The following is a 27,201-nucleotide window of genomic DNA, read 5'->3' as shown; positions in this document are numbered from 1 at the left end:
CCCATTAGCAATCATTCCTCATTCCCCCTCCAACTCCCCACCCCACTGGCAACCACTAATCTCCTTTCTGTCTAAAGATTTTCCTGTTTTTGCACATTTCATATAAGTGGAACCATACAAAATGTGGCCTTCTATGGCTGGCTTCTTTCACTTAGCAAAATGTTTTGAAAGTTCATCTGTATTGTAACATATATTAATACTTAATTCCATTTCCATTGTATGGCTATACATTTTATTTATCACATGGACATTTGTTGTTTCTGCCTTTGACTATCATGAATAATGCTGCTATGAACATTCACATACATGTTTTTATCTACATGTATATTTTCATTTCTCTTTCATATATACCCGTGTGGAGTTACTAGGTCCTCTGGTAACTGTTAAACTTTTCAATGAAATCCCTGACTCTTTGCCAAAGTGGCTGCACCATTCATACTCCCACGGCAATGTTTATATAATCACACTCTTCACTTCCTGTTCACTCTTCAGCCACTGTCGTCTGGCATTAGTGGTTAATATTCCTCCCAAACCACTGTTGCCAACAGGAACTTCCATATTGGTAAATCCAGGCGTCCCTTTTCAGGCTTTATTGTATTTGATTATCTGATTTCTCAGCAACATCGAAACATTTTTCTCTTGGCAGCTGGCCTCTCAGTCTCTTTAGCTGGCAACTCCTTGTTCACCTAACTTCTACATGTTGGAGTTCCTCAGAATTGGTACTGGGTCCTTTCCCTTTTCTCTTTGCTTCCATTCCTGTGGCTTTTTTTTTTTTTATTGAAATTTTTGAGAAAATTGTATGTTCACATACAGCTGTAAGAAATAATAAAGATTCCTTAAACACTTTGCCAGTGTGATGTTTCACAAAACTATATGTAATATCACAATGAGAGTGTGATACAATTCATAGAACTTAGATTTTCCTAGTTTTTCTTATACCTCATTTGTGTGTATGTATGTATTAAGTTCTGCATAACTTGATCACCTGTATAGGTTTGTGTATCCACCACCACAGTGTAGATATTAAAGTTCCAAATAGGCAAGAATCCTTCTTCTTGTCTTTTCAAGCCACACCCATCTCCCTCTTATACAACCAATGCCCCTAACTCCTGGAAACCACTAATCTGTCCTGCATTTCTAATATTTTGTCATTTCAGAAAGCATAGTTACGTAAATGGAATCCCACATTTGGGGATTGTAACTCCTAAGAATTAGATTTTTTACTCATCCTGATTCCCTGGAGATTCATCGACGTATATGACTAGTACAGTTTAACCAGCCACTTCTTGAAGGACTTGTAGCCTGATTCTAGTGTTTGGTTATTGCAAATAAAGCTACTATGAGTGATTGTATACACATTTCTGCATGAATGTGTTTTGCTTTCTCTGGGATAGATGTCCAGGAGTACAATGGCTGGGTGATATAGTTACTGTAGCATATTGAATTTTTAAATAAATTGTTAAACTCTTTTCCATAGTGGATTTGCCACTTTATATTCCTACCAGGAACGTGTAAGTGGTGTAGTTTCTCCACATCCAGCATTTGGTTTTGCCACTTGTTTTTACTTTAGTGATTCTGCTAGGTAGTGATACCTCATTGTGGTTTTTTTTTTTATATATATATCTTTATTAGGATATCTAGAATCAAGTTTTGCTTTTTATTAACATATAATGTATTACTTGTTTCAGGGGTACAGGTCTGTGACTCATCAGTCTTAGCACTCACCACGACACATACCTCCCCAATGTCCATCACCCACCCACCATCCCCCCACCCTCTCCCCTCCGGCAATCCTCAGCTTGTTTCCCGAGATTAAGAGTTTCTTATGGTTTGTCTCCCGCTCTGGTTTCTTCTTGTTTCATTTTTTGCTTTCTTCCCCTATGATTCTCTTTCTGCCTTGCTTCTCAATTCCATATATCATTGAGATCATATGATAATTTTTTTTCTCTGATTGACTTAGCACTCAGCATAATACCCTCTAGTTCCATCCATGTCATTGCAAAGGGCAAGATTTCATTTTTTGATGTGTTGCATAATATTTCAGTGTGTGTGTATATTTACATCTGCATACATATACATATATACCACATCTTCATCCATTCATCTGTCGATGGACATCTGGATCTGGGATCTTTCCATAGTTTGGCTATTGTGGACATTGTTGCTATAAACATTAGGGTGCATGTGCCCCGTCAGATTACTACATTTGTATCTTTGGGGTAAATACCCAGTAGTGCAGTTGCTGGGTCGGAGGGTAGCTCTATTTTCAACTTTTTGAGGAACCTCCATACTGTTTTCCAGAGTGGCTGCACCAGCTTGCATTCCCACCAATAGTGTAGGAGGGTTCCCCTTTCTCCACATCCTTGCCAACAACTGTCGTTTCCTGACTTGTTAATTTTGGCTATTCTGACTGGTGTGAGGTGGTATCTCATTGTCTTGATTTGTATTTCCCTGATGCTGAGTGATGTTGAGCACTTTTTCATGTGTCTGTTGGCTATATGGATGTCTTCTTTTAGCAATGCCTGTTCATCTCTTCTGACCATTTCTTGATTGGATTATCTGTTCCTTGGTGTTTAGTTTGATAAGTTCTTTATAGATTTTGGATTCTAGCCCTTTATCTGAAATGTCATTTGCAAATATTTTCTCCCATTCTTTCAGTTGTCTTTTGGCTTTGTGGACTGTTTCTTTTGCTGTGCAAAAGCTTTTTATCTTGATGAAGTCCCAATAGTTCATTTCTGCCCTTGCTTCCCTTGCCTTTGGAGATGTGTCTAGGAAGAAGTTGCTGTGGTTGAGGTCAAAGAGGATGCTGCCTGTGTTCTCCTCAAGGATTTTGATGGATTCCTGTCTTACATTTAGGTTTTTCATCCATTTTGAGTCTATTTTTGTGTATGGTGTAAGACAATGGTCCAGTTTCATTCTTCTGCATGTGGCTGTCCAGTTTTCCCAACACCATTGGTTGAAGAGACTGTCTTTTTTCCATTGGATAGTCTTTCCTGCTTTGTTGAAGAATAGTTGACCATAGAGTTGAGGGTCCATTTCTGGGCTCTATATTCTGTTCCATTGATCTGTGTGTCTGTTTTTGTGCCAGTACCATACGATCTTGATGATGACAGCTTTGTAATAGAGCTTGAAGTCCAGAATTGTGATGTCAGCAGCTTTGCTTTTCTTTTTCAACATTCCTCTGTCTATTCGGGGTCTTTTCTGGTTCCATTCAAATTTTAAGATTATTTGTTCCATTTCTGTGAAAAAAGTTGATGCTATTTTGAAAGGGATTGCATTGAATGTGCAGATTGCTCTAGGTAGCATAGACATTTCACAATATTTGTTCTTCCAGTCCGTGAGCATGGAACGTTTTTCCATTTCTTTGTGTCATCCTCAATTTCTTTCATGAGTGTTCTATAGTTTTCTGAGTACAGAATTTTGTCTTTTTAGTTAAATTTATTCCTAGGTATCTTATGGTTTTGGGTGCAGTTGTAAATGGGATCGACTCCTTAATTTCTCTTTTTTCTGTCTTGTTGTTGGTGTATAGACATGCAACTGATTTCTGGCATTGATTTTTATATCCTTCCACTTTACTGAATTCCTGTATGAGTTCTAGCAGTTTTGGGGTGGACTCTTTTGGGTTTTCCGCATAACATATCATATCATCTGGAAAGAGTGAGAGTTTGACTTCTTCTTTGCTGATTTGGATTCCTTTGATTTCTTTTTGTTGTCTGATTGCGGAGGCTAGAACTTCTAGTCCTGTGTTGTACAGCAATGGTAGTGGACATCCCTGCCATGTTCCTGACCTTAGGGGAAAAGCTCTGTTTTTCCCCATTGGGAATGATATTTGCTGTGGGTTTTTCATAGGTGGCTTTGATAGTATTGAGGTATCTGCCCTCTATCCCTACACTGTGAAGAGTTTTGATCAAGAAAGGATGCTGTACTTTGTCAAATGCTTTTTCTGCATCTCTTGAGAGGATCATATGGTTCTGGTCCTTTCTTTTATTAATGTAGTGTATCACATTGATTTGCGGATGTTGAACGACCCTTGCAGCCCAGGAATAAATCCCACTTGGTCGTGGGGAATAATCCTCTTAATGTACTGTTGGATCTTATTGGCTAGTATGTTGGTGAGAATTTTGGCATCCATGATCAACAGGATTTTGGTATGTAATTCTCCCTTTGGTGGGGTCTTTGTCTGGTTTTGGGATCAAGGTAATGCTGACCTCATAAAATGAGTTTGGAAACTTTCCTTTCATTTCTATTTTTTGGAACAGTTTCAGAAGAAGAGGTATTAATTCTTCTTTAAATGTTTGGTAGAATTCCCTTGGGAAGCCATCTGGCCCTGGGCTTTTGTTGGGAGATTTTTGATGACTGCTTCAATTTCCTTAGTGGTTATAGATCTTTTCAAGTTTTCTATTTCTTCCTGGTTCAGTTTTGGTAGTTGATACATCTCTAGGAATGCATCCATTTCTTCCAGATTATCTTATTTGCTGGCATATAGTTGCTCACAATATGTTCTTATAATTGTTTGTATTTCTTTGGTGTTGGTTGTGATCTCTCCTCTTTCATTCATGATTTTATTTATTTGGGTCCTTTCTCTTTTCTTTTTGGTAAGTCTGGCCAGGGGTTTATCAATCTTGTTCATTCTTTCAAAGAACCAGCTCCTAGTTTCATTGATCTGTTCTACTGTTCTTTTGGTTTCTATTTCATTGATTTCTGCTCTGATCTTTATTATTTCTCTTCTCCTGCTGGGTTTAGGCTTTATTTGCTATTTTTTCTCCAGCTCCTTTAGGTATAGGGTTAGGTTGTATATTTGAGACCTTTCTTGTTTCTTGAGAAAGGCTTGTATTGCTATATACTTTCCTCTTAGGACTGCCTTTGCTGTATCCCAAAGATTTTGAACAGTTGTGTTTTCATTTTCATTGGTTTCCATGAATTTTTTTAATTCTTCTTTAATTCCTGGTTGACCCATAGGATGCTCTTTTGCCTACATGTATTTGAGTTCTTCTCAACACTTTCCTCTCGTGATTGAGTTCCAGTTTCAAAGCATTATGATCTGAAAATATGCAGGGAATGATCCCAGTCTTTTGGTACCGGTTGAGACCTGATTTGTGACCCAGGATCTGATCCATTCTGGAGAGTGTTCCATCTGCACTAGAGAAGAATGTGTATTCTGTAGCTTTAGGATGGACTGTTCTGAATATATCTGTGAAGTCCATCTGGTCCAGTGTGTCATTCAAAGCCCTTATTTCCTTATTGATCTTTTGCTTAGATGATCTGTCCATTTCAGTGAGGGGGGTGTTAAAGTCCCTTACTATTATTGTATTATTGTTGATGTGTTTTGTTGATTTTGTTATTAATTGACTTATAGAATTGGCTGCTCCCATGTTAGGGGCATAAATATTTACAATTGTTAGATCTTGTTGGATAGGCCCTTTAAGTATGACATAGTGTCCTTCCTCATTTCTTTTTGCAGTCTTTGGTTTAAAATCTAATCTGTCTGACTTAAGGATTGCCACCCAAGCTTTCTTTTGATGTCCATTAGCATGATAAATGGTTTTCCACCCTCCTCTGAAGGTGTCTTTGGGTCTAAAACGAGTCTCTTGCAGACAGCATATTGATGGGTCTTTTTTTTTATCCCCAATCTGATACACTGTATCTTTTGGGGCATTTAGCCCATTTACATTCAGGGTAACTATTGAAAGATACGAATTTAGTGCCATTGTATTTCCTGTAAGGTGACTGTTACTGTATATTGTCTGTGTTCCTTTCTGGTCTGTGTTACTTTGGGCTCTCTTTTTGCTTAGAGGACCCCTTTCAATAATTCTTATAGGGCTGGTTTGGTGATCAGTTGTTTTAGTTTCTGTTTGTCCTGGAAGCTTTTAATCTCTCATTCTATTTTCAGTGACCACCTAGCTGGATAAAGTTTTCTTGGCTGCATATTTTGCTCGTTTAGTACCCTGAATATATCATGCCAGTCCTTTCTGGCCTGCCAGTTCTCTGTGGATAGGTGTGCTGCCGATCTAATGTTTCTACTGTTGTAGGTTACAGACCTCTTGTCCCGAGCCACCTTCAGGATTTTCTCTTTGTCTCTGAGATTTGTAAGTTTTAAAATAATATGTCTGGGTATTGACCTGTTTTTATTGATTTTGGTGGGTTCTTTGTGCCCCATGGATTTTGATGCCTGTTTCCTTCCCCAATTTAGGGACATTTTCTGCTGTAATTTGCTCCAATATACCTTCTGCCCCTCTTTCTTTCTTCTTCTGGGATCCCAATTATTCTAATATTGTTTTGCTTCATGGTATTACTTATCTCTTGAATTCTCCCCTCATGATCCAGTAGTTGTTTCTTTTTCTGAACTTCTTGATTCTCCATCATTTGGTCTTCTATATCACTAATTCTCTGTTCTGCCTCATTTATCCTAGCACTTAGAGCCTCCATTTTTTATTGCATCTCGTTAATAGCCTTTTTTGATTTTGACTTGCTTAGATTTTAGTTCTTTTATTTCTCCAGAAAGGGATTCTCTAGTGTCTTCTATGCTTTTTTTCAAGCCCAGCTAGTATATTTAGAATTGTTATTCTGAACTCGAGTTCCTACATCTTACTAATGTCCATATTGATTAGGTCCCTGGCAGTCGGTATTGGATCTTGTTCTGTTTTTTGAGGTGAGTTTTTCCGTCTTGTCATTTTGTCGTGATAAGAATAGATGAACAAGAGAACAAAATGCTCAAAAGGGTAACAGCCGACCCCAGAGAAATATACACTAAAGAAATCAGATGAGACCCACAACCAGGGGGAAAAGAAAAAAGAGGAAAAAAAAGAACATGATCAGGCTGGTGAATAGAACAGAGCCATACACTAGATTTTGGGTCTATTTTGGTCTGTTAGAAGAAACTGCATCCCAAATTTTAAAGAATGGAAAGCCTATATATATATATGTATATGGTTAAATACAATGAAGGGATAGAATATGACTATAAAAATGAAAATTAAAAAAAGATTTAACAAAGGAACTGATAAGTTGTTTGAAAAGGGAAAAATTTGAACAAAGAAAGAAAATTTAAAAAATTACAGTTGAAAGACTAAAGACTCCTGGGGGAAAAAACCATGCATTCTATGTGCTATAGTCCCCTAGCGCTGGAGTTCTGCCGTTCTCATTGGTCGGTAAACTTGGTCTTGGCTGGCTGTTCTTGCTGATCTTCTGGCGGAGGGGCCTGTTGCGGTGGTTCTCAAATGTCTTTGCTGGAGGAGGAACTGCACCGCCCTTGCCAGGGGGCCAGGCTAAGTAATCTGCTCGGGTTTGTTCTTGGGAGCTTTTGTTCCCTGCAAGCTTTCCATACAGCTTTGGAGGATGAGAGTGAAAACGGCGGCCTCTCAGTCTCTGCCCCGGAGGATCCGAGAAATCGGGGCCCCACTCCTCAGTGAGCCCCCAGAAAAAAAAAGTCAATCACTCCCGTCTCCCGGTCTCCGGCCGCACTCCATGCTCACCCGGCCTGTGACCAAGTGTTTCTGTCTCTGGCACATGACCCCGTGTGGAGTCTCCAAGCCCAGCAGAGTCCTGCCGTGCGCTCCTGCGCCGCTCCTCCCGGGGGAGGAAGAGGAGTCTTCCCGATCTGCCACTTGTTGGGTCCCTGCTAGAAGAAGAGTGGCCCAACTGGGCCGCGCACGGTTTATGGCAACCCCGAGCTGAGAGCCCACCTCTCGGCTCCGTCTCTGCAGCTGGCTTCCCCGCTCCGATACCTGGGAGCTCTGCCGCACTCAGGCACCCCGGTCTTTCTGTGACCCTGAGGGTCCTGAGACCACACTGTCCCAGCAAGCGTTCCATCCCCCGCTTAGCCACTGGAGCAACGTCCCTCAGCGTTGCAGACTTTTTTTTTTTTTTTTTAAGATTTTGTTTATTTGTTTGACAGACACAGCGAGAGAGGGAACACAAGCAGGGGGAGTGGGAGAGGGAGAAGCAGGTTTCCCGCTGAGCAGGGAGCCCGATGCGGGGCTCAGTCCCAGGACCCTGGGATCATGACCTGAGTGGAAGGCAGAGGCTTAACGACTGAGCCACCCAGGCGCCCCAGCGGAGCAGACTTTTAAGAGTTCCGATTTTGTGCTCTGCTGCTGTATCACTTGCAGGTAGCCGGCTGACAGAGGCTCCTTACCCCTGCCGTCTATCTTCCCAAATATCTCCTCGGATTCACTTCTCCGCACGTCCTACCTTTCAGAAAGTGGTACCTTTTCTGTTCATAGAGTTGCTGCTATTCTTTTCTTTGTTCTCCAGTTGTGTTCGTAGGTGTTCAGAATGGTTTGATAGCTATCTATCTAAATCCCCTGGGACCAGAAGAAATTTAGGTCTCCTACTCCTCCTCCATCTTAGAATCCCCTCATTGTGGTTTTAATTTGTGTATCCCTAATGCATATTTCCTAATCTTGAATATTTTTCATGTGTTTATTTGGGAATTTCATATGCTCTTTCATGAGATATCCATACATGTCTTGCCAATTTTCTAATTGGATTGTTTTTTATGGTTGAATTTTGAAGTTTTTTTTTTTAATATGGTCTACGTAGTAGTCCTTTGTTGTATATGTGGTTTTTAATTTCTTCCACTATGTATCTTCATTTTATCCTTCTAACAATCTTTTGTAGCATAAAGGTTTTTAGTTTACCTATATAAATTGAAGCATAACATCTTTAGTTTTGGGTGTACAACCTAGTGATTTGCCAATTTTAAACATTATAAAATGCATACTGTGGTAACTCTAGTTACCATCTGTCACCATAAAAGTTAGTACAATATTATTGACCATATTCCCTACACTGGACTTTATTTAGTTTGTCCCTGGAAGTTTGTACCTATGCATCTTCTTCACCTATTCTCCCATACTCCCCATGCCTCTTTCCTCCCACTGCCTGGCCTGGCAACCACAAATTTGTTGTCTGTATTTTTTTGCTCTTTGTTCATTTGTTTTATTTTTCAGATTCCACATGTAAGTGAAATCATATGGTATTTGTCTTTCTTGATCTTATTGCACTTAGCATAATACCCCAGGTCTATCCTTATTGTCACAAATGGCAGGATCTCATTCCTTTTTAAAGTTGAGTAATAGTCAGTTAGTTGCGCATGTGTGTGTTTGTGTGTGTGTGTACATATGTACATCACTTCTTTATCCGTTCATCTATCATTAGACACTCAGATTGTTTCCGCATTTTGGCTATTGTAATTCATACTGCAATAAACATAGATTTTCAAGTTAGTATTTTCATTTTCTTTGGGTAAAAACCCAGAAGTGGAATTACTAGATCATATGATACTTCTCTTTTTAGATTTTTGAGGAACATCTATACTGTTTTCCATAGGAGCTATGCCAATTTACGTTCCCATGAAAAGCGCATGAGGGTTCCCTTTCTCTATATCCTGGCCAACACTTGTTGTTTCTTGTCTTTTTGATACTAATCATTCTGACCAGTGTGAGTAGATATATCACTGGTTTAGATTTGCATTTTCCTGATAATTAGTGTTGAGCATCTTTTCACAGTCTATTGGCCATCTGTAGGTCTTCTTTGGAAAAATGTCTGTTCAGGTTCTCCACCAATTTTTAAATTGGATTATTAGTTATTTTGATGTTGCATGAGTTCTTTATATATTTTGGATATTAACCCCTTACTGGATATATCATTTGTGAACATCTTTTCCCATACAGTAGGTTGCCTTTTTATTTGCTGATGGTTTCCTTTGCTGTGCAAAAGCTTTTTAGTTTGATGTAGCCCCAATTATTTATTTTTGCTTTTGCTTTCTTTGCCTGGGGAGCATATCCAGGAAAATATTGCTAAGGATGATTTATGTGAGTTTACTGCCTGTTTTCTTCTAGGAGTTTTATGGTTTCAGGTCTTACAATCCGTTTTGAGTTTATTTTTGTGTATGATGTAAGAGAATGGTCCAGTTTCATTCTTTGGCATATAGCTAGCTATCCAGTTTTCCCAACACTGTTTATAAAAGAAATGGTCTTTCTTCCCCATTGTGTATTCTTGTCTTGTCATAGATTGACCATGTATGTGTGGGTTTATTTCTGGGCTCTCTGTTCTCTTCCATTGAAGTGTGTGTCTCTTTTTGTGCCAGTACCATACTGTTTTCATTACTATAGCTTTGTAGCATAGTTTGAAACCTGGAATTGTGATACCTCCAGCTTTGTTGTTCTTTCTTAAGATTGCTTTGGCTATTCAGTCTTTTGTGGTTCCATACAAATCTTAAGATTTTTTTGTTCTAGTTCTGTGTAAAACACTGTTGGTATTTTGATGGGGATTGCATTGAATCCACAGATTGTTTTTGGATAATATGGGCATTTATATTCTTCCAATTCATGAGCATAGTGTACCTTGCCATTTATTTGTGTCACCTTCTATTTCTTTCATCAGTGTCTTAGAGTTTTTAGAGTACAGGTCTTTCACCTCCTTATTTTATTCTTTCTGATGCAGTTATAAATGGGATCATTCTCTTAATTTCTTTTTCTGCTATTTCATTACTAGTGTATGGAAGCGCAACTTTTTTTTTTTATATCTTGTGTCTTGCAGAAAGCTTTTAGCTTTGATGAGGTTCAATTTATAGATGTTTTTCCTTTTGTGGATTATGCTTTTAGTGTCAAATTTAAGAACTCTTTGCTTTGTCCTAGATCCTGAAGATTTTTTCCTGTTTTGTGTTCTCTCAAAGTTCTGTAGTTTTACATTTTACAGGTAATTCTGTGAATCATTTTGAGTTACCTTTTGTATAAGATACGAGATTTAGGTCAGAGAGTTTTGCCTAATGGTCCAATTACTCTAGCAGTAGTTGTTGAAAAGGCTCCCATGGCTTTCAAAATATCTTCTGGTCAGTGACTCCCAGGTTTTGTATCTTATGTTTTTATGTCTTCTCTGCTCCCAGTATCTACCTGCCTTCTTGACATGTCTACTTGAATGTAGGCATCTCCAGCTCTATAGCATGGAAACTTGAAATCTTCTTCTTTCTAGTCTCCTTTCCCGGTGTTCCCCATCTCAGTTATTGAACATAGGAGTTTTCCTTTATACCTTCTTTCCCACATCTGGTCCTCTAATTCTCCTTCTCAGAGAGTTCCCAGATCCAGTTACTTGTCTCCATTTCTGTTGCGGCTATCATCAGTTCTCACGTGGACCATTTCAGAGGATTTCTGACCGGACTCCTGCTTGTGTTCCTTCCCTCATGTAAGCTTTTAAAGTGATCTTTTATAAATGTGTGTTTGATTATGTTGCTCTCCTGCTTAAACTCTTCCATGTCTTTTCATTGCTCTTACAGGTTAGTGCTCTTACCATATTCTACAAGCTCTCTGTGATCTTGCCCTTGGCTTCCTCTCTAATCCTCTTGTACCACACTTCTCCTGTCAAAGCTGGTGCCCCACTGAATGTCTTTCAGCCCCCGGTACCCAGCAAACTCTTTTTTTCCTTATAACCTTTCTTAAACAGACAATCCTCTGCCTGGGAGGTTACTCCCACCCACACTTTTAACTCCAACAAATCTCAACTTGTGCATTACTCGTACAGATGCTATTCCTGATTACCACATTTTTAAAAAGGGTTCCCCCCCCCACCGGGTTATTCCTTCTCCTAGAACTCTGGGTCCCCCTTCCCTACTTTGTATTATTTGTTTAACATCTATAATCTTAACTAGATGGTAAACATCATGAAGCACAGGGTCCTGTCAGTTTTCTTCAGTGTATACTTTGCCTGGCTCAGTGTGTAGTATATATATGTGCAGTAAATATTTGTGAGTCAATGAACGAGAGGGAATTACAGTAAATTAGCAAGATATAGACAATTTAGGGTAATCTGCAATTCCCAGTCTTGTTTTATTTTTTTTTTTATAAATTTTTTTGGATTTAATTATTTGAGAGAGAGCCAGTGCACGAGTGGGGGGAGGAGCAGAGGGACAAGCAGACTCACTGCTCAGTCCCAGGACCCTGAGATCATGACCTGAGCCAAAGTCAGACGTTTAACTGACTAAACCACCCAGGCACCCACCACCAAGGCTTGGTATTTTTATGAGCTATTTTAATGAGCCATCAGTACTTGTCTATTTTTCTGGCTTAGTCCAGATCAGAGTATAGTAACTTGAGAATCATAAAGATTATTTCTTTTTTAGCTCATTAGTACATTTTGAGCGGCTATTTGTAGGCAACTAAAAATGCTTTCTTTATTGGTTGATGTAATATGAATTATTATTTGTGCCCCATTCATCCATGAAGAGAATATTTCTACTTCTAGATGACCATGGATTGTTTCTGTCTGTATTAAGGGAACATGTCCTTAATAGTCTGGTTTTAAGTGCCAGCATTTTCTCTTTATTTCTATCTAAAAGTTCTGTTCTTACAGTCTATAGTTTATTTCCTTACCTCAAGAAAGGGAGGGTCTTGACTGTTTTACGTGGCCTATGTAAGCTTTCCCCCTTTTTATTTTCTAATGTGATTATTGTCAACAATTTGGCTATAATATAAAACTTTTAACATTTCCCATCTCTTTTTTGGGATCACTTACTCATGTTGTATAAACACTTTAGTACTGATAAATGGTTTCTCTTGCCCCCTCATCTGTGCAATTTAAGTGATCGTTCTAGCTTGTGGATGGGGAGGTTAGCTAGCAAACATTATTGCCAGAATTTTCTAGTATAACGAAAATTATGAATTGCCTAAAGAGGCTAAGCTTTAGGATAGTGTTTTGCTATACAACTTTGGCAACTGAAGTTTTATTATTATTTTTTTTGCTTTGGTTGGGTGTTTTTGGTTTTTTGGGGTTTTTTTTTTTTTTTGGTTTTTGTTTTGTTTTTCTTAAAGATGTTATTTTTAAGTAGTCTCTACACCCAGCACTGGGCTTAAACTCATAGCCCCAGGATCAAGAGTCACCCACTTCACCAACTGAGCCAGCCAGGTACCTAACAACTGAAGTTTTTGTTTGTTTTTTAAGCAGGAGGGGAAGAATGAAGGAGGGGAAATCAGAGGGGGAGACGAACCATGAGAGACTATGGACTCTGAAAAACAAACTGAGGGTTCTAGAGGGGAGAGGGTGGGGGAATGGGTTAGCCTGGTGATGGGTATCAAAGAGGGCACTTTCTGCATGGAGCACTGGGTGTTATACGCAAACAATGAATCATGGAACACTACCATCAAAAACTAATGATGTAATGTATGGTGATTAACATAACATAATTAAAAAAAAGAAAATATTACTATGCCGGTGTATGTGGCATATTATCCTTAAATGATCTTTGGATTTTTTTTTTTTTTTACTATCCTTGAATTGTCTCAATATTTAGCAGGAACTATTTGTTTGGAGGCAAAGAGCAATAAGGGTTTGGAACATATATTGGTAAAATGAATATAACTCAATGTGGAAGTAGAATCAACCACTCCTTTTGGGTGTACATGTTGCTAATAGCGTGTGTTAAGGAAAAGTTTACCTACCTCACTTTTTATGTAGGTACTAGAACTGTTTCTTTTGTTTAGACATCCAACAAACATTTGTGTAGTTATGGCCTTTTAGAAATGTACTTTCTTTTGGCCCGTGAGTACAAAAACTTGCCTCCTTCACCTGAAAGACTCTCTACCCCCAGAATGAAGAGTGGAGTGCTAAAAAGAAAGGTGGCAGTTAGATAATTGGAAACTCGGGCTGGTCTACAAAACTCCTTTTCTTGAGATCAGTCCCTGAGCCCCTGTCTGTATTTAGCATTTCTGAAGTATAAGGATCAAGAATAGTGTTGACTCATTAACAGATTACTAGAGTTTGAGCAGTTTGTGGAGAAACCACAATCCAAATGAAAACATGGATCTTCTAATTCTGTTAAATCAGCAAGTGCTTATTTAAAATCACTATATACAAGATCTCTTTGAGTCCAGTGGGAGATTCAAATGATTGGAGATAGATTTGTGTTTTAGAAACCTAGGAGAATATACAAAGAAGCTTAAAATTTCCTGATTCTCCACCCAAATTTAGTGTTTTGAAGTGTTTTTCTTTCCCTCCTATAAACATTAACTGTGGAAGTTCCCAGAGTTTGGTGCAGTCCAGTGTGGGAGACACTGACTTAAATTCTCCAGGATGTGGGGGGATTATTGAATAATTTCCATTATTGAATAATTTCACTATAACTAATGATAATGGTCTACAGTAGAAGTTTTTAGATTCCTTACTTTTCTGTGATTTGGTTTAGTCAACACAAGGATGCATTTGGCTAGCCAGAATGCAAAACCTACAGGCTAGAATGGTCTTGGCAAGTTTTATTGGATGAAAAGATGGCATTTGGAAGAGCAGGGAGCCAAAGGAATGTCAAGCAAGGGAAAAGGCATGGGCAAAGTCCCAGAGGACAAAAAAGTTTGTAATGGACTCGGTGTTCACTTAGATCTAATCAGACTTGTGGTCTTAGCTTATGTATTTTCAAGATTTATCAATCTGTGTTCTATAATTATCATTCCCTTGATGTTATTTTTTTTTAAAGATTTTATTTATTTATTCGACAGATAGCACAAGCAGGCAGAGTGGCAGGCAGAGGGAGAGGGAGAAGCAGGCTCTCCACTGAGCAGAGAGCCCGATGTGGGACTCGATCCCGGGACTCCGGGATCATGACCTGAGCCGAACCGACTGTGCCACCCAGGCACCCCTCCTTGATGTTATTTTAAGGCATGATATTTCATATATTTTGAAGTTTAAAATAACATTAAAGGAGAAATGAAATTATTTTGTTTGAGAAAGGGTTAAAAGGTTGAATAATCTTGATCTAAATAAGGATTTCCTAAGAGAGATCTGGGAAATTCCCAAAAGTCTGGTTCAGAGAACAGTTCTCAGGATTGGAAAGAGAAATTGAGGAGTCCTGGAGAGAGGCTTTATGGTCATAACCATTTGATCCTCACAAAAGTATGGATAAAAGCAATTTAACCATAAAATACCATGTCCTGTTCATTATTATAAATAGGGTAAAGTTGGTGCCATTGGCTAACATGATGGCAGAGAAATTTTCAGATGAATATAACATTCCCATTCTGTAGAATATTTAGGGCTAAGGTCCTAGTTTCTAATATCCTTAAGAGTCTTCAAGTATTCTAAGAACCATTATTAAAAAAAAAATTAAGACTGTAATAAGGTGATGACATTAGAATTTTTTAACTACCCTTTTAGTCCTAGAACCCTAACCACTGTTCTCATTTTTGCATGTTATCTTCTAACCTTTACTTGTATGCAAACTTCTTAGTGGTGGTCCTTTAAAAATTAAGAAGGAACATTGAGATCTAGAGAATTAAATAGGATTCCTTTTCTCTTTTTAAGGTATGTGTTGGGCGGTGGAGCACTATGTATGGAACTTCTCACAAAACAGGTTACTATTTTCTTATAGTACTCATATTTTCAATCTCAGTGGAGTGTTTTGATGATGTAAATTAGATTCTGAGTGGAAAAGCTCTGATGTAATACCACCTACTTAAAAAAACTGTTTTGAAGAGCACCTGCTTTTTATAATGAAAGGGTACTTAGGGCAAACCAATAAAATGACATTGTACTTGATGCTTAATCTATGCAAGGAGAGGTGTTCTAAGAGCAATGTTTCTATAAGGTTATAATTTGCTTATGTTTGATACTTAGAACATAGGGGTTTTTTTGTTTTTTGCTTTACGAGATTTTAGAAGCAGTCCAACTTTACCTTTTTCTCTTGTATACAGACTTCTTAACATTGTCTTGCTGTTGTCAAGCTGTTATGTGCCATTTTATTAAGTTTTCCAAAGTGGAAATCAAGAGTACCATTGTGTTTTACAGAAGTGTTTTCTTCCCTTAGGGCTGGAGCAGTGCCTACTCAATAGAATCAGTTATCATGCAAATCAATGCCACGTTAGTCAAAGGCAAAGCCAGAGTGCAGTTTGGAGCAAATAAGGTACTTTTATTAAGAAGATCACATAAATGATAATATGTATTTTCTGTTCTCTTATGAGGCTTCTTCTTATTCTTTTAGTCTTTGTTATTCTTCCTATAGGTAAGCATGTCTATAATTTTAAATCTACTGGTATGTACATACTAATAAGTTAAAAATTATATATACCTTGAAGTTTCCTGAAATTGAGATCATGTTATTATAGTTAATTCCCAGTGAGCATTTATATGCGAGGCTGTGATCCAAACTTCTCACTCGTAGGTACTATTTCAGTCCTTTTACTGACCTAAGAGTAGATATTCTTATTGTCCTCATTTTGTAGATGAAGTTAGATAACTTGTGTAAGGTGACAGTGGGCAGAACGTGGACTGGAACCAGACAGTCTGGTATTAAGTCTCTGCTCTTACCCACGGAGTTCTGCTTTTTATTCATGATGTCAGAAACCTCTTTCCGTGTCTGATTGTAGTTATCTGTAAACAGTTAAATCGACCAAGGATAATATTCTAAAGTTAGTATATTTTACAAAAATATTTGTTGATGGAAATTATCTTGACCTAACATATTAAAAAATTTGGATGTTCCTAAAGGCCTGTGTGAATTTTGTGTTAAATGCCTACCCAAACAGTATGAAATTTAAATGTGTATTTATAACTGTATTGCACATTAAAGCATGAGTCCACTAGAATCTTAACTCACAGAGGAAGGAAAAAATTGAAAAGCTATTATGAAAATCATTTATTTGGGATACCGTAGAGTAACTGTTTTACTTGAGTTCTTTTAACAGCTATTTCTTTACACTGAAACAGAACATTTTTTATATAAAGTCTAGTGAATTGCTTAACTGCATTAACTAGCATTTCTTAACTGTGTGTATATTTTAGGTGTATTAAACGTGTCAGTAGAGTGATTATGTAGTAAGACATCAGATTTTATTTTTTTGTAATGATAAAATTTATGCTCACTGTGTGGTTTCTAACAGAAAAAAATACAAAAAACTGAAGTCATCTGTAATTTGACTATCTAGAAATACTATTGACATTTGGTATAATTCTGGTCTTTTAATAAAATTTCTTCCTGGCATTTATTTATATGTAGAACTTGATGTTAAATTTCATCATGTTTTTAAAAAAAATTAGCATGCTTTTCTTGTTAAAGAAAATATAAAAGGCTTAGAACAATGATTGTTTTGAATAAGTGAACATTTTACTGATAATTCACTGTGTAAAGTTACCTGTTCTGGGTGTCTGTATCTATCTAAAATACAATTGGTCTGGATATTTTAAGTCTCTTCTAGCTTTAAAATTCTGTAATATCAATACTATGTTCAGTGCCACAGTTCCCTTGGAATTACTCAATGTCAGTAGAATTGCTTTCAACTTTTACATGTCCATGATTTGTAGGTTTCTTAGCAAGTAAATAATAGAACCATTTTATATAGAATGTTAAATCAGGCAGCTGAGCACATTTGCATATTAAAGTATGTCTTAGGTGAATTTTTTGAATGCATTGTTATGATAAAACTTCACTCTTCAATTTTTTTTTTCTTAACAAATATTAAGAATATGGAAACTTTACATGATGTAATAAGAATTTTACCTTAAAGGATTTTAAACTCTACAGGAAATAGTCTGAATGTTAACTTTAAAAATACTGTCAAATAACGTGCTAAATGGTGTTTAAAAATATGCTACCGTGTGTGTGTGTGTGAGAGAGAGAGAGACAAGGATCTATTATATAGATTTTTTTTAAGCACCTATAAAGATATTCAAGAAAGTACTAACAACTGTTTCTGATAAAGGGGTATTGAAATATTGACAGGGCAGGTTAGAGATGGGAGGGAGACTTTGAATCATTTGTGCTCTTTGAACTTCTTTTTGACATATAACTACTACTTCAAAAATATCTTAAATATTTTTAAAGATATCAGCTATTGGTTCAAAAGAAATGAATGAGTTTGTCTCTTGAAAATATTACTAAAATGATATACATAAGTCCTGGAAAACAAAAAAAATTGCCTCTCTGTACACGTGACATTTGGAGAAAGGGTCAAATTGATATTGCTGAGGATCTGCAGCTCTGTGCAAGCCAGAGTCATTGTACAGTCTTGCCATTAGCTTGCTCCCCTAAGCTCAGCCAGCAGGAGTTGAGAGCAAGCCATGAGGCAGAAGGATGTTGGCCAGGCTGGTTTTCTGGTCAGTTAAAATGGGCTATAGGTTATAACATTAACTCTAGGCTGTAGTGGTGAGAAAACCTTCTAAAGTAGAGTTCTGCTATCATGACTTAGCAAGAATTCGGGGTTTGGATAGGCAAGGTAGTGCCCTTACAAATGTTCATTCACCACGTGGAGTACATGATAGTTGAGGTAAATAGTGAAATCCTAGAACACACAACTCTTGGAGCAGCTCCCAAACTATTTCCGCAGTCAGGAAAGGCACCTATCCTTTCATGTTGTCCAATTATTTACCTACAGAATTCTCTGGCGAGTGATCCCATTCAGATGAGAGATCTGGTTTTTAGTTTTTTCTTTCAGGGAGAGGAGGAGGTGCTACCTGTACTACGTCTTTTATTTATAAATGAGCAAGTTTGGCAAGCCAAATGTAAGACCTTGCATAATCCTGAGATTCTCCAAGGAGGCTAAAATGCTCTCAAGTAGTTCTCATCAGAAGCAGACACAGATACTCTTCAGAGGAAAGCTTTTCTGATTTAGACCTACAGGATTCTTAAAGGTTAAGATCAAGCAAATATGAATTCACTGAAGGATCACAAGCACACAAGTAAGCCAGCATTCATGAGAATTGGCAGAAACAATAAATGAGATATATATTCCCAAAGACTACGTTTTGGAATTATCAGACACACAGAATAAAGACTTCAGATATTAGGGTTATGAGAAAATGAATAGTTATTTGAAAAACATAATGTAAAGAAAAAGAAAAAAGGAATCCTGAAATTGATTAAGCAATGAGACCATCAGGAATAATCAGGCAAATCTGAAAAAGAATGAAATAGAATATATAGAAATGAAAAATATAATTGAAATGAGAAACAATAGATGGGTTAGGTATCAGAAGGGAGAATTAATTGATTAAAAGTAAATCAGGAGGAGGAGCAAGATGGTGGAGGAGTAGGAGACCTAAATTTCGTCTGGTCCCCGGAATTCAGCTAGATAGGTATCAAACTATTCTGAACACCTACAAACTCAACAGGAAATCGAAAAAAAGAATAGCAGCAACTCACTGAACAGAAAAGCGACCACTTTCTGGAAGTGTGTATTTTTCTGGGGTCGTTGTTACCCTTTTAGCATTTTGTTCTCTTTTCTGTTCTCCTCTGGACAAAATGACAAGATAGAAAAACTCGCCTCAAAAAAAAGAACAAGAGGCTGTACGACTGCCAGGGACCTAATCAAATACAGACATTAGTAAGATATCAGAACTAGAGTTCAGAATGATGATTATAAAGATACTAGCTGGGCTAGAAGTAAATCAGAATGTTGCACAGAAAGGAACATGGGAGTAGACCTTATGGTAGAAGTTGAGAGGTGGTGATCAGATTGAGGTCTAAAATGTCTTATTGGAACTCTAGGAGGAGATAAAAAAATTGTTTAAAAAACAAGAGAAATGGAAACCACAAAGTAAGGTGGTAAAGGCAAGTCACAAGTACAAATGGACTGAAGTTACCAGTTATTAAATTAATAAAGCAAAATCTAGCAGTTTTTAAGAAGTATGTTTACATTGTGAGGCTAGAGGGGTGCCTGGGCGGCTCAGTCGGTTGGGTGTCCACTCTCAGCTCAGGTCATGATCCCAGGGTCCTGGGGTTCGAGCCCTGTATCAGGCTTCCTGCTCAGCGAAGAGCCTGCCTCTCCCTCTCCCTCTGCCCCTCCCCCTGCTTGTGTTCTCTCTCTCTCACACACACATGCTCTCTCTCTCTCTCAAATAAATAAAATCTTTTTAAAAAAACTGTGAGGCTAAAAAAGATTGAAAAGTTTTTTGTTTTTTTTAAGGAGAGAGGATGATAAAGATAATGCCAGTATACACTTAAAAAAAAAAAGATATAGCCATATTAGTATCAAAGTAGAATTTTCAAGCGGGAAGCATTAGTGACTACTTAATGATAAAAGTCTCAACCAGGAGGGTATGATAATTGTTTGCTTATTAAAATAGCATCAAAATACAGATTAAAAACCTGATAAGTAAAACTAATATAGTAATAACCGCGTGTTGACTATACTTAAAAACTGGTGAAACCACAGGAGAAATTGACCAAGTCACCATCGTAATGAGAGATTTTAATGTACCTTGTTGATGATAAGTTAAATGTGTGAAAAATGTAGACGATTTGAATAACAAATTAAGCTTGGTCAAATGGACAATTGTAGAATACTGTGCCCAGTAGTTAGGTACTACATCTTTCTGAGCATTTATGGAATATGGGGAAAAAATCATAAATTAATATTTAAAAACAACCCATAGAATTTGAATACAATGCAGTTAAGGTTAGAAGTTAGTAATGAAAAAATTAATAAAAATCCACATGAATTTGGTAATTAAACATAATTCTAAATCATGGTTAAAAAAATCATGAAATTTTTAAAATAATTAGAAATGAACCATAATGGCAATACTAAAATTTTCTTTCTGTCCCTCTTTCCTTCTCTCTCCTCTTTCTCCATCATCTCTCTCTCTCTTTGTCTGGAACATTCATGACATTAATCCTGGTCAATGAAGAAAACTTCAAATTTTGAAAGTAGAAAAAGGACAGATGTCATTCTCTGATCCTAATTAAATTAAAAACTATAATAAAATCAGAAAACAAATGTTCCTTTTGTGGAATTATGAAACTCAAACAGTCCTTAACCAGGCTTTGAAATGAAAACTGCAGAATAGCTAGAGAACAGCAATAATGAAATCACTGCATACTAGAAATTAAATGAGAGCTCAGAGGGAATACTCCTTGCTTTAAAATCCATTAAAAAAAAAAAAGAATAAAAATGAACAGAGCCTCTAACTCTGTGTTAGAAAGGACAATCAAGTAAGCTGAAAGAAAGTAGAAGGAAAGGGTTAATAAGGTCAGGGAAGTAGAAAACGGAAAGGGCTAACTCCCTGTTACAGGAAAGCCTCTGCAGTGACATTCTCTTTAAACTAGAATTGAAGATCATGCTGTTGACAACAGAGAATGGGGAAGGCTAATGTTCTTATTTTTCTCTTATCTTATAGGTGGGCAGTAGGGTTAGGAAATGACTGCTTCTTGATCATTTGCAAGTTTCAGTGTATGTGTATTTTGTCATACATAATCTCTTTCTCTTCTATTTTTGTCCTTTGAACATATAGACTGACTAAACACTACTTTTCATTAACTTGGAGATAACACTATGGCATGTTTTATGTTTGTTTTTCAGATGCATTATGGGAGGGTTTTACTATTTTTAAAGAGCTCTTAGAAATTGAAAAAGGCTATACTCTAGAAAAAGTTATAAAACATCCATTTGCAGAAATAGAAATAAATGGCTTGTGAACATTTGGAGAGACACTCAGCCTCACTCAGTAATAGAAATGCAAATCAAAACCACACTATGTTCATCTTCCACCTCTGATATTGTCACAGATAACAAAGGTTTATAAGATCACTCTCGTGAAGCCGTGTAGAGGCATTCTCACATGTGGCAGGTAGGCAAGCCCATTTATACAGTCTTGTAGAGAGCTATCTTAGCAACACCTCAAGATTACAAAGGCATATATGTCTTTTGGCCCAGCAGTTCCACTCAAGGACTTTTTAACTAGTGCTTTGGAAATATTTGTGCAGGGTTGCTCACTCTAAAATTGTAACAACAAAATATTGAAAACAACCTAAATGTCCACCAATTGGGGATTAATAAAGTATTTGACTCTCCGTGCAATGGAATATTTCATGATTTAAAAAAAACAAAGATTAAGCTTTTTGCACACTGATGGGGAACAAGGTCCAAGATACATTAAGTGAGAAAAGGGGTAGAACAGTGTCTGTAGCATGCTACCTACCATTTGTTGGGAGGAAAAGCAGGGGATGGTGGCTAATAATAATAAGCTATACATGACTTTTCTTATATAATCTTAAGAGGATACAAGAAACTAATAGTAGGTAACTTGAGGAGGAAAAGGAGGAACTGGATGATTGGAGGACAGGTAGGAAGGAGAATTTTCACTCAGAATGTTTTATACATTTTTAATTCTTGTGCTGTGTGAATTTATATTAAATTCTATGACATAATGGGTGTGTACCACTATGAAGAATACTCATGATATATTGTAGGTTAAGATGTTGCTCAGTTGTACTGATAGAGACAAAATTAATCCTAAATTTGGTCCTTTAAAAGAGGATCTAAAGAGACTACCAAAAGAGGACTCCTTTAGTAATGCCTTGGTGCCACTTATGATATTTTTTAGATTTTTAACTCAAGATGGCATTGATATGCTTAATGTTACCTTATCTAAAGGTCATATTTTGTCATTTTTTTGGTGGGGTGTTTTTTTTGTTTTGTGGGGGATTTTTGTTTTTGTTTTTTGGGGGGGTTTCAGTGGAAGTTATGAGAAAGAGAGTTTGAGTTTCATTCATGTCTGAATAGCATTCTTTACCTAGACTCATCACTGCAGAGGGGCACTAGAACTATAAAGCTTTATACTTGTCCAGTAGTAAGAGGATTTATAAAACTGAACTTTGAAGCTTAAATAGATTTTTATTGTAGTACAACTTTGGTTTTGTTTAAAGTTGTAGAGAATAATGGAATTGAGAAATGAAGGTTTTAAGTGAAAATTATTTTTGAAATGGAAATATAATTCAGTTTCCTGTGTTCTTTTAAGCATAGTGGTGATGCATCCATAAATTATTTGTAATGATTTTCATCTACTTACAATTTTTATTTAAAATGTATAATTCTCTTTCAGAATCAATATAATCTAGCAAGAGCCCAACAATCCTATAATTCCATTGTACAGATACATGAGAAAAATGGTACGTTTAACTCAATAAGTATTTATTACCATTTATAGAAGTTTTATATAAGGTACTTTTGATAACTTATCCTGTTTTTGTTTTTGCTTTAATTTTTTAAAAGTACTGTTACCACAGTGAAAAAGTTTTAATTTGAGGATGCACACACTGTGCTTCATTCAAAAATCTTTGTATCCTAAATACTTGGCCTGAGAACCTGAGTCAGAGTCAAGATTTTTTAATACATTAATGAATGAATCATTTTACTCACTTGAAACGTATGGTATTAGGATAGGAGCTGAGTTAAAGGCCATTGTACAGGTGGAGTTCTTGTTGATACTGAGTAAGTGTAATCAGGATCCTGAACCAGCTGTTTCTGAAACATCTTCAGACTACTTAATGCTTTTTGACAGTTATACACATTTATCTAAGTAAAAATAGTTCTAATTTCAGTATATATACACTTAAGAGTATTTGAGTTGTAAGTTTTAAAAACTTAAACTATCTTTCATAAACTTTATTCTACTTTAAATTTTGCTTGTATTCACAATGCATGGTTTCAGTTGTCGTCTCTAACAGTGAGGTGAATTTGGAATTAGAAGACTGATCTTTCAAGTGCCATTTGTGTTACTCACTAGCTCTGTGTTTCTGAGCAAGTCCTATTACCTCTCAGCCTCTGTTTCCTCATCTCTAAAAAGGCGAGTCTGTCTTGCCAAACTTGTGAGGAAAAAGAATAGTATATACACGTGGCACTTTATGGGCCGCCTGGGTGGCTCAGTTGGTTAAGCGACTGCCTTCGGCTCAGGTCATGATCCTGGAGTCCCTGGATCAAGTCCCGCATCGGGGTCCCTGCTCAGCAGGGAGTCTGCTTCTCCCTCTGACCCTCCCCCCATCTCATGTGCTTTCTCTCTCATTCTCTCTCTCTCTCAAATAGATAAATAAAATAAAAAAATATTAAATACATGTGGCACTTTGTAACTAAGTGCTGATAACAAGATATTCATTATAGCCATGGTAGTGAAACTGATGCTTTTTTGGGCAGAGTAAATAAATAGGAAGTAGTTTTCTTTAAGGAGACTATTTACAGTAAAGTGTTCTTTACTAGAAATGTAGTAGCTCGTGAGTTAATATTTGTGCTTTATACTCACTTTTATTTTAATCACAAAGCAAACTCCTCACTTTTTCAGTGACTATTTCTGAAAGAATAATATTTGAAACAGTTCAAGCCTCTGAAGAAGGAAATGACAAAACCTGAGGGCAAGGCTGGGTTTTCATAATAATAATTCACAGCACACTAAATTAGTAGATCCACAGGTACCTGTATACTACTTCATAACCATGTGGATGCTCCATATATCTTGGTATATTCATACTGTTCCAATAGCCATTTCATGCTAAGCAGTACTTCGTTTCATTAGCCTTTCTATAGAGAGCTTAGATTTTTGTTGTCTGGGAAACAATCACATTTTTTCTTTTTATTGAAGCAAACATTGTAGTCAGCATTCGAAAATGTTTATGGAAATGTATTTTAGAAAGTGTGGGTGTGTATAAGTTTAGCTTTGGAGAAAGAGCAGTAGATTCAGAATAAGGAAATGGGTTCTAGGTTGGTTTTTGCTGCTAACTCTGATCCTAGGCATAGTCACTGCACTTGCTGAGATGACTTCCTCACTGGTGAAATGGTATCATTATACTACTGATAGTCCAGGTTCTTCTTATTTTAAAATGCCAACATTTTGTTTGGGGGATAGTTATTTTCAGTGAGGTTTACTTTTACGCAATTGAAATGGAAGGTAAAACCTAGCTTGTAGGCTGTTGTTCCATGCTATCATCTTTAGCTAGAAATTCGATTAGTATAGAGATCTTATGTTGAAGACTCAAGTGCAGTTTATTCATAGAAAATAACTTTATGTTGTGCACATATCAAAATGCTGTATTACCAACCCAAGTGTAAGTTTAATTTTTACAACAGGTTTAAACAAGAAAATATGAGTAGAGAAAGTAGCTAACCTTAAGTGAAATGCCATTTCTCCTAGCTGACTTAAGGTATTTTAACTTTTTTTCCATTGTGTTTCAGGCTGGTACACCCCTCCAAAGGAAGATGGCTAAATATGTTGACTGCCGTATGTTTGGACCAATGTTGCTTTAAAGAAAATCTTTCCAACATGCAGACACAAGCTTTGAGTGCCCCTATAACATCAGTACCGAAGATGTTAGCTAATAGATATTTTAGTGGATAATCTGTCAATTGACATCCAGTATGAGTTACAGCCTTTTCATTTTGCTCATTTTACGTATCTTGGACTGAGCAGTGGGGCCTTTACTGTATTTTTTGTGATAAATACACATACTGGCCACTCATAATCTCTTTTTCTTGAAAAATCTGTCAAGCAGACAAGTCAGCATCAGGTTACAGAAAGTTGCGACTCTGGTAACTTTCCCATATTGAGCTCATGTGTTATGAAGACTTGCAATATACTGTTCCATTTAGAGCCAATAAAAGTTTAATTGATGTTTAATATTGGTTTAGAAAATTTAAGGTCTTCTAAATCACAGCAGCTTTTTCAAGTTAAAACCCTTTTTTGATATTGCCAAAATAATGACAGGAAGCCTACTCATTAAATTGTTAAACTTTTTTATGGCTAGGTGAAGATATGAATTGTTTCCCGAAGATATGCTCTTAATTGAGTTGTATTGTACTTTTTAGGCAAAGCAAAGCAAGGCTGTGTAAATTAAGTAGTAATTTCCACTGGGGCATCAGAGTCTTGCTGGGCTGAATCTGCTTCTTGTTCGGTCAGTATTTCATATGAAGAACTGCAGTATAGAGCTTGAAGTTATTTAAAATACTAAATCATTTTATTTTACGTTTCCATTTTATTAACGGGATGTTGCAATCATTTTTAAACTAATAAACTTTTTTTTTTTAAACTAATAAACTTGTAAAGTGATTGGCACAAAGACCGAATCCATGAGCAAAAGCTGCACAGTGAAGTACAAGAAGATACCTAATTTGGAGACTCTTAAAATTTTTGCTATAGTTGAACAATGGCTTTTGCACTGAAAGACTAATAGGAACTCTACATATGTTCATTCTTTTATAAAACCTGACTCAATTCAGTGTACCTCCATTTTATTGCCTTACCTGAATCAGTCCTGTTTGGTTGGTGATAGGTTTTGTTTTTATCTACCCAAGTTTGATTTAAAAGTAAATTACAGTTAAAAAAAAAAAGTAAATTACAGTTATTAAGCACTTTTAAAATGAAATCCAGAAGCACATTTTCTGCACAAACAAGTTACAAAATTCAAAAGTGTTTCCTATGCATTTGCTCTTAACTTTGTAAACCACATCAGAGGAACTTGGCACTTCTGCATTATTGTGTGTGTGTAATTTCTTTTTGTTCTATTTTGGTTAAGAGGACAGTAGAAAAAGATTTTCTGGCATTTTTGTTTACTTGGTTACATTTGTATAAAGTTCTGATTGCCAGTTGCTGAGATAATAAGTGACCAGGCATTAAACTTTAAAGCATTAAAGTTCCTTAAACCTAAGGCTAAATCTTGAATACATTATTGAATTCTTTAATATCCTGATGGCTAGCAGATTGACAGCTGCACATTTGGCATGCTTTGTTTTTTGGGGGGTTTTATTTTTCATTGCAGATTTATTTGGCAATGTACAGTAAATTTTGTAAACTTGCATCAAGTTTATGAATAAAGAACCGTTTAAAAAATAATTTGTTACTTTTCCCTCATAAGAGATAATAGAGTTTACAAACACCTGAAGCCAAGAGTGAATTTTTTTGAAATAGGATTTATATATGGGGGGACGAGGTGAGGAGAGGGTTGAGAGGAACAGAGGCAGATTGATTTAACAAGAGAAAGCTAGAAAACCCAGAAATGGTGTGCACAGACTTGGTATACTCGGGTTTTCCTCAACCTTTTCCTTCTCCCACTCTCACTCCTTAATATAAATCCAAGTGCTGCCTTCTCCATAGCTGTCCCTAGTTCCCCCAGTTACAATAGTCTGCTCCTTCTTTACTATTCCCATGGCCTCCTTACACACAATTATCAAGTTATCTCACACACAAGAAGTCCTGAAGTCTGAAAACTCCCGGCCTGGTACACCTGGGCTCTGCTATGCTGCTTTGAGATTTTTCCATGTTGGCTTCATCTTTGGATTTAATGTTATGTCTGGATGTGTAGCCATGTTACTCTGTCCAGAGGTAGATAATGGTCTTGTTTTTTAAAAGCCTCCCCTGCCCACCCAAGCATATTGCTCTTCACTTTTCCTTGGCTAGAACTGGGGCTTGTGTCCACCCCTTACATGGCTGATAAAAAGAATGAAATCTATGATTAGTTTGGAC

General features: G+C 36.8%; 1 protein-coding gene across 4 annotated transcripts in view; it reads left to right on the top strand.

Annotated features, from left to right (window-relative positions):
* UBE2Q2 (ubiquitin conjugating enzyme E2 Q2) overlaps nucleotides 1–26,571 on the top strand; it is a 63,960-nt gene extending 37,389 nt beyond the window's left edge. For 3 of the 4 annotated variants that reach the window (XM_027571112.2, XM_027571110.2, XM_027571113.2), the window contains 4 exons: nucleotides 15,286–15,334; nucleotides 15,788–15,883; nucleotides 22,798–22,864; nucleotides 24,918–26,571. In XM_027571112.2, coding sequence (XP_027426913.1) covers nucleotides 15,286–15,334; nucleotides 15,788–15,883; nucleotides 22,798–22,864; nucleotides 24,918–24,949 — 244 coding nt within the window. In that variant the 3' untranslated portion in view covers nucleotides 24,950–26,571. The remainder of the gene's footprint in view (nucleotides 1–15,285; nucleotides 15,335–15,787; nucleotides 15,884–22,797; nucleotides 22,865–24,917) is intronic. The other variant, XM_027571111.2, reaches the window with a different exon arrangement.
* The last annotated feature ends 630 nt before the right edge of the window (nucleotides 26,572–27,201 follow it).

The sequence above is a fragment of the Zalophus californianus genome, chromosome 6, assembly GCF_009762305.2.
Source record: "Zalophus californianus isolate mZalCal1 chromosome 6, mZalCal1.pri.v2, whole genome shotgun sequence".
Lineage (NCBI taxonomy): Eukaryota > Metazoa > Chordata > Mammalia > Carnivora > Otariidae > Zalophus > Zalophus californianus.
Note: the sequence above shows the minus strand (reverse complement) of the source record. Positions and strands in the feature narration are given on the sequence as shown.